The sequence below is a fragment of the Hibiscus syriacus genome, unplaced genomic scaffold (genome assembly GCF_006381635.1).
Source record: "Hibiscus syriacus cultivar Baekdansim isolate YM2019G1 unplaced genomic scaffold, ASM638163v2 tig00110674_pilon, whole genome shotgun sequence".
Classification (NCBI taxonomy): Eukaryota; Viridiplantae; Streptophyta; class Magnoliopsida; order Malvales; family Malvaceae; genus Hibiscus; species Hibiscus syriacus.
In genome coordinates, this window is record NW_024062819.1 from 205,427 (window position 1) to 217,599 (window position 12,173).

At 33.8% G+C, this 12,173-nt stretch overlaps 2 protein-coding genes across 3 annotated transcripts; both read left to right on the plus strand.

Annotated features, from left to right (window-relative positions):
• Nucleotides 1-296: 296 nt before the first annotated feature.
• LOC120137563 (BTB/POZ domain and ankyrin repeat-containing protein NPR1-like) lies at nt 297-2,911 on the plus strand. The gene is made up of 4 exons (XM_039153290.1): nt 297-836; nt 1,017-1,770; nt 2,085-2,282; nt 2,428-2,911. The coding sequence occupies exons 1-4, from the start codon at nt 297-299 to the stop codon at nt 2,688-2,690; spliced, it is 1,755 nt and encodes a 584-aa protein (XP_039009221.1). The 3' UTR covers nt 2,691-2,911.
• Nucleotides 2,912-9,619: 6,708 nt separating this feature from the next.
• On the plus strand, nt 9,620-11,857 carry LOC120137564 (TLC domain-containing protein 4-like). Of its 2 annotated transcripts, none has more exons than XM_039153292.1 (8): nt 9,620-9,898; nt 9,983-10,071; nt 10,164-10,299; nt 10,583-10,657; nt 10,959-11,080; nt 11,151-11,226; nt 11,308-11,377; nt 11,409-11,536. In XM_039153292.1, exons 1-8 carry the CDS (start codon nt 9,758-9,760, stop codon nt 11,519-11,521), a joined length of 822 nt encoding a protein of 273 aa, XP_039009223.1. In that variant the 5' UTR covers nt 9,620-9,757; the 3' UTR covers nt 11,522-11,536. The 2 variants fall into 2 exon arrangements, with proteins under 2 accessions (XP_039009223.1, XP_039009222.1); XM_039153291.1 differs by lacking the exon at nt 11,409-11,536 and adding an exon at nt 11,627-11,857 and having other exon boundaries at nt 9,626-9,898; nt 11,308-11,367.
• The last annotated feature ends 316 nt before the right edge of the window (nt 11,858-12,173 follow it).

Genomic DNA, 12,173 nt, shown 5'->3' on the forward strand with positions numbered 1-12,173 from the left:
TGATAAAAATAATGCCTGTCAAAAAATTGCAATGATATGATATCAGTTTAGATCCCCAGAAGACTAAGTTTTTTGTTTAATTTGTTTGAATGCTTGTTTTCTGAAAATAAAGAAAGCAATAACTATATAGGAATAATTGTTAGTTTTTGATACTACTGTTTTTTTGTTTAACAATTCTGTTTTGGGGTTTGTACGTAGCTTTCTGTTTACTGTTTCCCATCTTTGGGTTGGATATTTGGGGAGCAAAGCTTGCATCTTTTCTTGTTCACGAAGTAAGAAATTTCCCCAGATTTTCAATGGCTTATTTATCCGAGCCATCATCTTCTTTGAGTTTCAGTTCATCTTCTCATCTATCAAATGGCTCAATTACTCACAACATACCCCACTTCCCAGTCCCAGAAACCGGGGCTAACCTTGAAGCCATAAGTTTGAGCAAGCTCAGCTCCAGCTTGGAGCGACTCATTGTTGACAATTCTCCTGTTTTTAGTGATGCTGATATAGTTGTTGAAGGTGTTCCTGTTGGTGTTCATAGATGTATTTTAGCTGTTAGGAGTAAGTTTTTCGATGTTGTCTTCAAGAAAGGATCTGAATCTAATGGGAAACCGAGTTATAACTTGTCCGAGTTGTTGCCTTATGGCAAGATTGGACTTGAAGCTTTCCAGGTTTTATCGAGTTATTTGTATACCGGGAAGCTCAAGCCTTTTCCCATGGAGGTTTCCACATGTGTCGATAATGTTTGTGCTCATGACGCTTGTCGTCCTGCCATTAACTTTGCCGTCGAGTTGATGTATGCGTCGTCAATATTTCAAGTACCGGAGCTTGTTCCACTTTTTCGGGTAAGCATATGATTAGCATGGTGATTGGAGATTAATTGTAGTTATAGTTGACTTGGGATCTATCATAGTTATAGTTATATATGTGTAGTAAAAATATTGAAATGAAGCACCGATACAACATTTTTGGCTTGATTAGAGCGAGTGAATTGCTACTTATTTATTTTTTGTATACATTTGCAGCGACGTCTTCTTAATTTCGTTGAGAAAGTGCTTGTCGAAGATATCATCCCGATCCTTGTGGTTGCCTTCCATTGTCAATGCAGCCAGCTTGTTTCCCAATGTGTTGATAGAGTAGCAAGGTCGGATCTTGACAGCATCTGTATCGAAAAAGAGCTTCCTTATGAAGTTGCAGAGAGTATTAGGTTGCTTCGCCACAGGTCTCTATCGGATGCCGAAGACAACGAGGCAGTGGTTGATCCTTTGCGGGAGAAAAGAATCCGGAGAATACTCAAAGCATTAGACTCCGACGATGTTGAACTTGTTAAACTACTTTTAACCGAGTCTGACATAACTTTGGATGCTGCTGCTGCCCTCCATTATGCTGCAGCATATTGTGACCCCAAGGTTGTCTCTGAGATCCTTGGCCTGCGTCTGGCTGATGTCAACCTGCGAAATTCTCGTGGTTACACGGTTCTTCACATAGCCGCGATGCGTAAAGAACCATCTGTGATAATGTCACTCCTAGCCAAGGGGGCATTTGCTTCAACGTTGACGTTGGATGGACTGAGTGCTGTTAACATTTGCCGTAGGTTGACAAGACCAAAGGACTATCATGCAAAAACAGAACAAGGGAAGGAAACAAATAAAGACCGGATATGCATCGATGTTCTAGAGAGGGAAATGAGGCGAAATCCAATGGCCGGGGATGTTTCTACCGTTTCCCATACATTGGCTGATGATCTGTACATGAGACTTTCGTACCTAGAGAACCGAGGTATTACATTCTGTGGGGATTTCACTCGGCTCTGTCTCTAGAATCGGTTTATTGTATAGTGTTTCCCAAAATTTCATAACTGAGTATAATTGTTGTCAATCTGAAATTATTCACTAGTAATAAATTGTTCATGAATATGACAATTATTTGCTGTAATATGTCTTTGACGTGTGATATCGAATATGTGGGAGTAGTACTGTGCATGTAAAGGAAGACAACCATGGACTGGAAAAATAGTAGAAGTCGTTCTGCAAGTGATCCTATTATCAGTTCATATTCTGAGGATTAACTCTTAGTGCTTTTGTCTATTGCAGTGGCATTGGCAAGGTTACTTTTCCCGAGCGAAGCAAAACTTGCCATCGACATAGCACATGCAGAGACGACCTGCGAACTTGCTAATGATCTTCCATCAAGAAGTTCAAATGGGAACTTAAGGCAGGTTGATCTGAATGAGACACCCATTATGCAGAGGAAAAGACTTCTTGCTAGGATGGATGCCCTTATGAAAACAGGTGAGCTAACACATTAAATATACTCGTATTTAGGTCCCCTTTCTTTTCGGTTTTGCATTCAGAGATTAGTTTTGTCGATATCCTCTCCAAACAAGCTCCATTTAGCATCTGTTGTCTTAATCCGATCATATCGGTTGTTTTGCAGTGGAGATGGGCCGACGCTACTTCCCTCATTGCTCGGAAGTGCTCGATAAATTCATGGAGGATGACCTTCCCGATATCTTTTACCGCGAGACGGGCACCCCGGAAGAGCAAACGATAGAGAGAACATGCTTCAGGGAGCTTAAAGAGGACGTCCAGAAGGCATTTAACAAGGACAAGGCCGAGTTTAACTGCAACAGTCTGTCTTCGTCGTCGTCTTCGTCATCCTTAATAGACGGTGGCCCTTACAAGTTCAGAAAACTATGAAGAAATGTTAGTCGGTAAGGATGTCTTGTGAGCAAAACTTGTAATTATTCCTTTTGTCTGCTACCATATCGCCGGGAAAAACTTGTTCTATAAGCAATCCCCCTGGTGATGAAGGTAGCAAAAGTTATACATACCATTAATTACCTACATGAATTTTATGTTCATTAGTCACTTTAGAGATCTATGATGATAGAAAATTCTAACTATGATTCATTTCCTTCGACATTTTTATATTTGCCGCTGACAAATATCAAATTTGTCAAATAAATTAATTCTTATTTCTTAAATAAAGGTGAAATAGAGAAGGAGATCGATCCACAAAGATTAAGGAAGTTTGATAATATTATTTACTGAATTGAATTGATTGTAAAAATAATAGGGATTTTAAAAATAACGAACATGATATAATAAAATAAAAGTAAATAACAAATGATAAAAAGTAATAAAAGTAAATAAGGTGAAAAATTCGATTGAGATGATTTAGCCTTAGGATTTACTTAGCTTCAAATTTGATTGATCATCGAAATATCCTTGTTTACATTCAAGAATGTCTAACCCTTGCAACTAACTTTTCTCTTTAGTAAATTGATATTTTCAAGTTTATCAGTGAAATTCAGTCTTTATTGGACTAACCACGTCTATCGCCTTTAACACTAAGACAACTTGAAGTGTTGAAAAAGTCTGACTTGGGTTATAATGTATCAACGAGAATCGAACTCAATCTTGATTCACCTTAGTAGACTGCTGCTAAATTTGTTTATAGGAAGTTGAACTACAATTAACCGATTCATATTCCTAACAGTAAATCAAAACAACATTGAAATTAACGTAGACTTTTTTAAGAGAAAGTGTCGAGACTTTTAGAGGAATGGTCGATTGTCACTAAGGATGGGCACGGATCGGGTTTCAGCCAAGCGGACCCAACCCGAAAATTTTACACCCTCCACCCGACCTGATTTTTTGAGATAAATCTGAAATCGACCTGACACGAAATAATAAAAATATTATTTTTATTCAATAAAAATAGAGATTTAATTGAAAAAATAATATACATAGGGTATTACTATAATTATATTTAAATATATAAGGTAAAATTATACTTTTCAGGTCAGTTAGGTCGGATATTATTCACCCTAAAACGAGCCCAACTTGAGCATCACCTTTAGAAAACTCAACCTGACCCGACTCAATTATTTTTAAAAAAAGACTCGATTGGGTCGGATTAGACCTCATACCCAACCCTAATTGTCACCCTAACTTCTAGAGAATCGAACAATGTATCCAAGCATGAGTTGGATCATATTAGCATTTCCATGAAAGAATACAAATAAAAGAAGGTAAAAAGATAGAAAAGATAAAAAAAAAATATCAAGACTTGTGGTTAAGTTTAAATTCTGTTTTATCTTCTAAATAAACTTCAATTATCTCTAAGCATTTATATTTAGAATAATTTTAAATATTAATCTTTAAGATAATACTCGTTCATTTTCTAAAAAATATTATCTGGACTGTTTTCTGAAAATTGATGATTGGGTTGAAATATGTCACTTCGAAAAGTGTCATATCTTAGATTGTGTCTCTGACTCTAAAATAATACAGATTTTATCTTTTCATTATTTGTTCTTATCAATTAATTCAAATGAAGTTTTGCATAAAAAAATAAATTAAAATAAATATAAATCAGTTATATCTAATCGAAAATAAAGAATAAATAACAATAAATATATATACTATTCAACACTCATCAGCCGCATTCATAGCAATATACACGGTCGAAATTGTCTTTGACAGTCGCATCGACTCGTCATCTGATTCTGATCGTCACGCGTTCATAACAGTAGTTAAGAAATCCAGAATTTCGATGAATAGATGCCAAGCAAAAGTGGAACTGCAGGTTTTGACGTTTTGTTGAGCGCATCAGATGCCTGAAAAAGAAGAATGAATTGTTTCCAAAGTACGTACATTTATTTATTTTCTGGAAAGTAGAACCTTCATGTGGCAGTAAGGGAAGAATTTTTAGCTTAGCTTAGCTTAGCTTAGCGATGAAGTTGTCATAACTGTTTTTAGGTGGAACAATTATTTATTATTTAAAAATATTTATGATTTTAATTTAAAAAAATTGATAATTTTGGATTAATTTTAATAGAATTGGATAGAGTCTCTATCAATATTTGGGTTAGGTAGGTCGAATACCTAAAGCGTCTTTTAAAAATAATTTTTTTTAAAAAAAATATTTTTTAAGACAAAAGTCTGCGTTTACCAAAGATTCGATTAAAACGGGTTCGGGAGTCGGTTACACGTGGAGAAGGATTAGCCCCCACAGCGTCCAAAATTGATACTGTTTCGCTTACACGTCGTAATGGTGAAAATCCTGAGTCAAATATTAAGTTAAAATATGATCCATTTATTAAATATTAATAACTTACTTCAAATTAATTAATTAAAGAAACTATTTATTTGAATAATAGATCTAGCAAAAACATGAACTTAAATGATTAAATGATAAAAACATAAACTCAAAAGACTAAAATAGCTAAAACATAAATTTAAATGACATAAATAGCAAAAACAGAAACTTAAGTGACTAAAATAAAATAACATAAACTAAAGTGTCAAAATCAGGAAAACATATATATTTATATGCTAGAATGAAAAACACACATAAAAATTCAGGGATTAAATAGAAGTTATACCAAAAATACATAATAACATCATAAAAGAGTCACCGGCCATCGTGTTGCTGCGCTGCCATGCCACCGTCCGATCGTCCTGAAATTTTAGTATGTTGTTCTTGTTGACCTTGCGCAACTTTTGACCGATCAGAATGTTGATCGGAAGTCCTGATAAAACCGTCCGAATTTGTTTTCTCTGATTCACCACCGTCCGATCGTTTTGAAATTTCAATATGATGTTCGTGTTGACATGACACAACTTTACACCGTTTGGAATGTTGATCGGAGACCCGATCGTCGGCAAGAGGCCAAAAACCGTCCGGATTTATTTTCTTTGATCCGCCACCGTCCATCGTCCGATCGTCTTAATTTTTCAGTATGTTGTTCGTATTGTTATTGCACAACTTTTGACCGTTCGAAATGTTGATCGGAGACCCAGATCGCCGGTGAGAATTCCGGCGGAATTCAAGACCCTTTCCCTTTTTCTTTCTATTTTTTCCTTCAATTTTCTTATCTCTCTCTCACGTTTGGCTTCCTCCGGTTTGCTCCTTGGTGTTGCTTCTCACGTTTTGCTCTCTCCCCTCTTTTTTTTTTCCACACCGAATGATCTTCTTTATCCTTTTTTCACTCGTCTAATCTCTTTGTTTTTTCTTTTTTTTTTCAAACTTTATAGCTAGATGTTGATGTAGTAGGTTGGTATAATTTTGTTTTTGACTTTGACAGATTATTTGGTGTAGATTGGCTCCAACATGTCATGGGATTGTAGTGGACTGCAAACATATTGTTATTAATTAGATGATAATAATAATTATAATAATAATAATAATATAATATACTTTTTAGATCGATTAAAAATGAGTGTCTACATAATCCACCTTTATTCTTCACTCGGATTATGTCCACTTTTACCATGAACATGCAATCATCCATTCACACTTTGGTCGGGAGAATTCTATGTACAATCACTTATTATAAGGTTAATATAAAATAACTTAAAATATTACCTTTTTCTTATTTTTTTTGTTGCAACCTTATTTTAGGTTATAACATAAATTGTTATTATTTTCATAATATTTTAGGTTGCAACATAAAATGTTAAAAAATATAATATTTTATGTTACGCGCAACTTAAAATATTATGAACAACATAATATTTTAAATTTCACCTCTCTTTAACTTTATATTAATATGTCGCACCTCAAAACTCCTCTCATCTTAGTTTGGTGCACTTTTTATAAATACAATTTATAATCTATTTTCATGGAATTAACTTGAAAAGAATGAATCTTTGGTCCATTTTAATATCTAAACTCTCAATTTTCTCAAAAGCATACATAAAATTTAGTTTTTGTTTCATTTTAGTATCATGTCGTTAAAAAATTTATTTATTGTTTCATTTTAGTACCGGTTCAAAATTTAATGTTAATTTTTTGGGGGAAAAATGAAAGTTTAGGTTTTAAAATGAACCAAAACTAAAAGTTTAGGTACTAAGCGCGTTAAGTTTTTAATGGCGAGTACTAAAATGAAAATTAAACATTAGGTATGGTTTTGAAAAAAAATTAAAAGTTTAGATATTAAAACAGATTAAAAATAATAGTTTAGATACTAAATGTGTAATTTACCCTTTAACTTTTTGTTCAAATTCTTTGATTAAGTTCTGTCTTTATCAAACCATTCGCCATTGTACAACCCATCCATCTCATTTATTCAAAGCTAAATCAATTGCTATCACACATTTAAAATAATACTTACAGAAAATATAAGATTACAAAACCCAGAAAAACAGTTGTCGCACATTTTTCCATTTTTTGGTCTCATTAGGATAAGATTACAGTGGCAAACTCAACCACACTGTCAAGCGCCCAGAACCAATCAAATAAGTTGACACGCCGAACGTTTCATCAGCCAATGATCCCATGGCCCATCACCCCTCAAGGATATCCACCGATTCATCATTCTTCTTCTTCAGCTTCTTTTGCTTCGACTATATATATATATATATATATATATAGGGTAAAGTATATAAATGGTCACTGAACTTTTCATATACTTGCATTTAGATCCCTAACTTTTAAAACTTGCAATACGGTCACCAAACATTTAGTTCATTTGCAATATGGTCCCCTATGTAACGTCCATTAGGGTAAATTATATAAATGGTCACTGAACTTTTTAGGATCTTTCATTTAGGTCCCCCAACCTTTAAAACTTACAACACAATCATCAATTACATTCTAAACCCCAAAATTCAAAATGCTTCAATTACATTCTAAACCTTAAATTCCAAAATACTTCAATTACATGGCTAACCCCAAATTCACAATCCATTCTCAAAACCTGTCATAACAAACTGAACTTGAAGCATCAACCCTAAACTCTCAAAACATAATTATTTTGAAAAAAATTAACCAACTATAAGTGAACAATAAGTGATTGTGTTGGGTTTAGGGTTATGTTGGACCTAAATACTCAATTCAGTTTATAAAATAGTTGACTCAATTTTTTTTGATTTGAGTTTATAAAATTTAAATCAAGTCGAATTGAATTGAACTTTCGAGTTTCTGTTTAAATTTAATTATAAATATTTATCATATTATAATATTATTTGATTCTAATTCAGTTCAGTTTATAAAATAGTTGACTCGAAATATTTTCGATTTGAGTTTATAAAATTTAAATAAATTCAAATTAAATTGAATTTTCGAGTTTCTGTTTAAATTTAATTATAAATATTTATAATACTATAATATTATTTGATTCTAATTTAAATAGTTTTTTAACCATATACAATACATATATTTCTTCATATTATTTCCATATGTGAAATACATATATCATACAGAGTCAATGGACTTGACTCAAAACTTAAAAATTAATCCACTAATTACTAATTTTTTTTGAGATATTCAAGTTGTATTTTACAACTCGATTTCTACTTGAAATTTTTTTAAGTCGAGTTTATAAAATTACAACTCAAAGTCAAATTGTATCATTTTTTTTAATTAATTTAAGTCGAAAAATATTTTTTTTTTGAATTGAATTGATTATTGTTCACTTATAGTTGGTTAAATCTAACTTTTAAATCCTAAACCTAACATAATCACTTATTGTTATGGACCCAAAATGAACTAAATTTTGTTAATTATGTTGGGTTAATTGGTGGGGAAAGTTAACATTTAAGGTTATATTTTGAGGGTTTAGGATTGCGCTTCAAGTTTAGTTTGTTATGACATATTTTTTGAGAATGGATTATGAATTTGGGGTTGTCTATGTAATTGAAGTATTTTTAGAATTTGAGGTTTAGAATGTAATTGAAGTATTTTAGAAATTGGGGTTTAGAATGTAAATGATGATTGTGTTGCAAGTTTTAAAAGTTGGGTGGACCTAAATGCAAGTGTCTGAAAAGTTCAGTGACCATTTATATAATTTACCCTAACAGAAGTGAAACGACCGTTACGTCGGGACCATATTGCAAACAAACTAAATATTTGATGACTGTATTGAAAGTATGAAAATTTTGGAATTCTAAATGCAAGAATCTGAAAAGTTCAGTGACCATTTATATACTTTACCCATATATATATACACTTCAATTATTTTGGTTATTACTGAGTCGGAGAATCTAAAATACTAAAGTACTCTTCTTACTTTCATTGAATCTCACGGTTGGTGCCACTGCAACCTTTTTTTTTTTAGTTATTTTCTTATACAGTGATTTGATTTCTCTCCTTTCTTGTTTTTTCTACTTTATGTTTTAGTTTTTTGCCTTCTTCTTTCGTGGGTTGTTCTTCACTTTTGCATTGATTTGCCATTTTGTCAAGTGCTCATCTTTGCTTTTTAGTTATGGGTTTTTAAAGTTTTCCTTTTTACTGGGTCTTGTCCACTGATTAGCCCTGGAAAATCCCTTTTTTATGGTCCCTGGTGTGTGATTTCTCTTTCACTTGCTTCTATTGTGTTAACTTTTGATTGCTTTATGTTGCTAGCTGTTCTCCAAATGGATTACTTCTAATTTCGGTGCTTTCTCATTGTTTATTTGCATTTTACTTAACTGGAATGGAAATGTTTGTTTGATCTGAATCTTAGCATTAATATTCGCTTTGTTCATTTTAATTAAACCTTTAGTATTTTGTTTGTTTCTTGTTTGTTTTAGCTTGCTTGAATTAAAGCTTTTAAATAGAAAAAGAATTTATACCTTATTTATCTTGGAATATGATGGGAAAATTGATATCTGTGTAGAAAAACCTAGTATCAAATGTAGATTGTTGAAGAAACCTTCTGAATATCTAATTTTCTTCTCTCTGACTACCATTTTGTTTGTATCAAGGAATTGGTGATTGAAGGAGGGAGGAGACTAAGAGAAGATGCCCATGTGCTAAGGCGATTTGAGATTCGAATATGAGAACAGTGCCTAAACAGACGGTGATGGCTATAAAGTCTTACCATAACCACGCTCAGTTGTTGGTTAAGAACTACTTATTTGCAGATCCCTTCATTCCATACAATTCTATCCTTGGTGGCGTTCTTGCTTGCAAAGTGGTATATCGAGTTTTTAACTAAATCATCGGATGCTTTTCCTTCGTTTCCTTATATTCATTATACATGTTTCTCCTCGTCCTTTAGGCCTATGATCTTACCCAGTTAATCAGCAGTTTTTACAGCAAGACATACCCTGGTCTTACTAAAATTCAACGAGTAGAGTGGAACAATCGGTTAGTATGGTGCATGATCTAGTTTCTCCTTATTTTTTCTGCTAATGTTATTATTTTCGATCTCTCATTACTTGTCGGCATGTTTTTGGCAGTGGCATCTCTACAGTTCATGCTGTTTTTATTTCTGCTTTGTCGTTGTACTTCGTGTTTGGATCGAATCTCTTTTCTGATGAACTTGCTGGTCTTCTCGTCTTCCGAAGCTCACCACTTTCTACTTTTGGGTTAGGGGTAAGTGTTAACCTTATGTGACCTTTAAGGTATTTTGTGGACATTTTATCTGTTCAGTATAAATTTTCAACCGTTTACTAGGATGAAAGTGATTAGCATATGTTTAGAACGAACTACAAAGTGGCTGCCAGCTCTTTTTCACTCTAAACGTCTCGAGGATGCAACTCATCCTTTATGGCTGTTTGCAGCATCTTCGTTCACTTACCAGTATAAAGTCGAGTGCTACTTTTGGTACTAATCCGAGGACTTCCTAATGTACTTGTTACCTACTATGATTTTACAGGTTTCCGTTGGATACTTCCTGTCAGATCTTGGAATGATTTTGTGGCTGTATCCCTCTTTAGGTGGTATAGAATATGTAAGTGTATTCTCTATGCTGATATCACTCTGGCTTACATTTTTTTATTTGTTTATCGTGTTAACCATTCGATCACCACGGTCCAAGTTGCCATAAAAACCGAGCTGTTTTCCTCACATCATTCAACTTAAACCCTTTTGATTCATTAATTGCATAGAGGCAAGTATTTTAGATCCGGTAACAATTTAAAGCAAAGCAGGCAACAAATTATCTGGTCTCCCATGTTTAAAAGTGCTTATGTTCATGTAGTATATCGATGCTAAGGGGTGATAAGTAATAAGATACTAGCATCTGATTGCAGGTTATCCATCACACGCTTTCCGGAACCGCAGTGGCGTATTCAATGTTTACCGGAGAAGCGCAGCTTTATACATACATGGTTCTTATATCCGAGGTGACAACTCCTGAAATTAACATAAGATGGTAAGTTCGAATTAATAAGATTTATAATTTCTGATGTTAAATTAAACTATATCCTGTTTCTTTGATGAAGGTATCTTGACACAGCTGGTATGAAGAGGTCCACTGCATATCTCATTAATGGTGTTGTCATCTTTTTGGCTTGGCTGGTGAGCTGAACGGTTTTATTTTCGTTGTGAAACGGATATGTTCTGCTATTCGCAGAAACTGAAGTAAATTTCAAATTGCAGATTGCAAGAGTTGTGCTATTTGGCTACATGTTCTACCATGTCTACTTGCATTATACACAGGTAACTTTGCCTCCATGATGTTTTAGGTAACAATAGAAACACCTCCACATTCTGTGTATGCACGCCTCTTCTACTTCGTCTCCCTTTCATCCCGACATTCACCCTCTGTCGACTCAAATACATTAGCCCGTACGTCCATGGTCATTTCCCGTAACCAACTTTTGAGAAAAAAACTAATTGATCAATCCCAGCCTAACTGAATATTTCATTTGTTAAAAATATTTGGTAAGAATCTGTTCGACTTGATTGGCTCAAGTAGGTGATCAAGATGCATGCTTTTGGCTATATGTTGGTTTTCGGGGTGCCATCCGTGTTAGCCATCATGAACTTGATGTGGTTCAGGAAGATTATTACAGGCATGGTGAAGGTTTTAACAAAGAGGCGGTGATGGATATCGGGAATACATGTCTAATATTTTCAGGTATCTGAGATTTGTACATTTTTTCTACCACTGCTGCCATATGTATAAATCATAGAGAAAGAGAAGGTCGAAATCCATTCGAGTCCTATCCGAAATTTTCCGTCGTTGGAGATGGAATTGCTGTTGTAAATGGTTCCAATGTAGTTATCTGTATACCTGCACCATATCTTTTAATTATTTCATTTCCATAAACACAATTTCCTTTCAAAATTGACATCAAGATTGTGATGTTTGAACATTCATTCATTATGTTGGGTTTACAATGAATTCTTTGGCTACTAACATTACTCAAGTAGCATACTGAGGATTCTCATAACTGTCCCCTTATTCATTTTAGCAGCAGAGATTTTAATGTCACACTTGGTATGTTATTTTGGGCAAATGC

What these genes read in the sequence shown, in the direction of transcription:
- LOC120137563 (XM_039153290.1), top strand. Translation starts at nt 297, where the DNA reads ATGGCTTATTTATCCGAGCCATCATCTTCTTTGAGTTTCAGTTCATCT. An exon ending in AGCTTGTTCCACTTTTTCGG is followed by an intron (nt 837 to 1,016) that starts GTAAGCATATGA and finishes ATACATTTGCAG; the next exon opens with CGACGTCTTCTTAATTTCGT. An exon ending in TTCGTACCTAGAGAACCGAG is followed by an intron (nt 1,771 to 2,084) that starts GTATTACATTCT and finishes TGTCTATTGCAG; the next exon opens with TGGCATTGGCAAGGTTACTT.
- LOC120137564 (XM_039153291.1), top strand. Translation starts at nt 9,758, where the DNA reads ATGAGAACAGTGCCTAAACAGACGGTGATGGCTATAAAGTCTTACCAT. An exon ending in CCTGAAATTAACATAAGATG is followed by an intron (nt 11,081 to 11,150) that starts GTAAGTTCGAAT and finishes TCTTTGATGAAG; the next exon opens with GTATCTTGACACAGCTGGTA. An exon ending in TCTACTTGCATTATACACAG is followed by an intron (nt 11,368 to 11,626) that starts GTAACTTTGCCT and finishes TGGCTCAAGTAG; the next exon opens with GTGATCAAGATGCATGCTTT.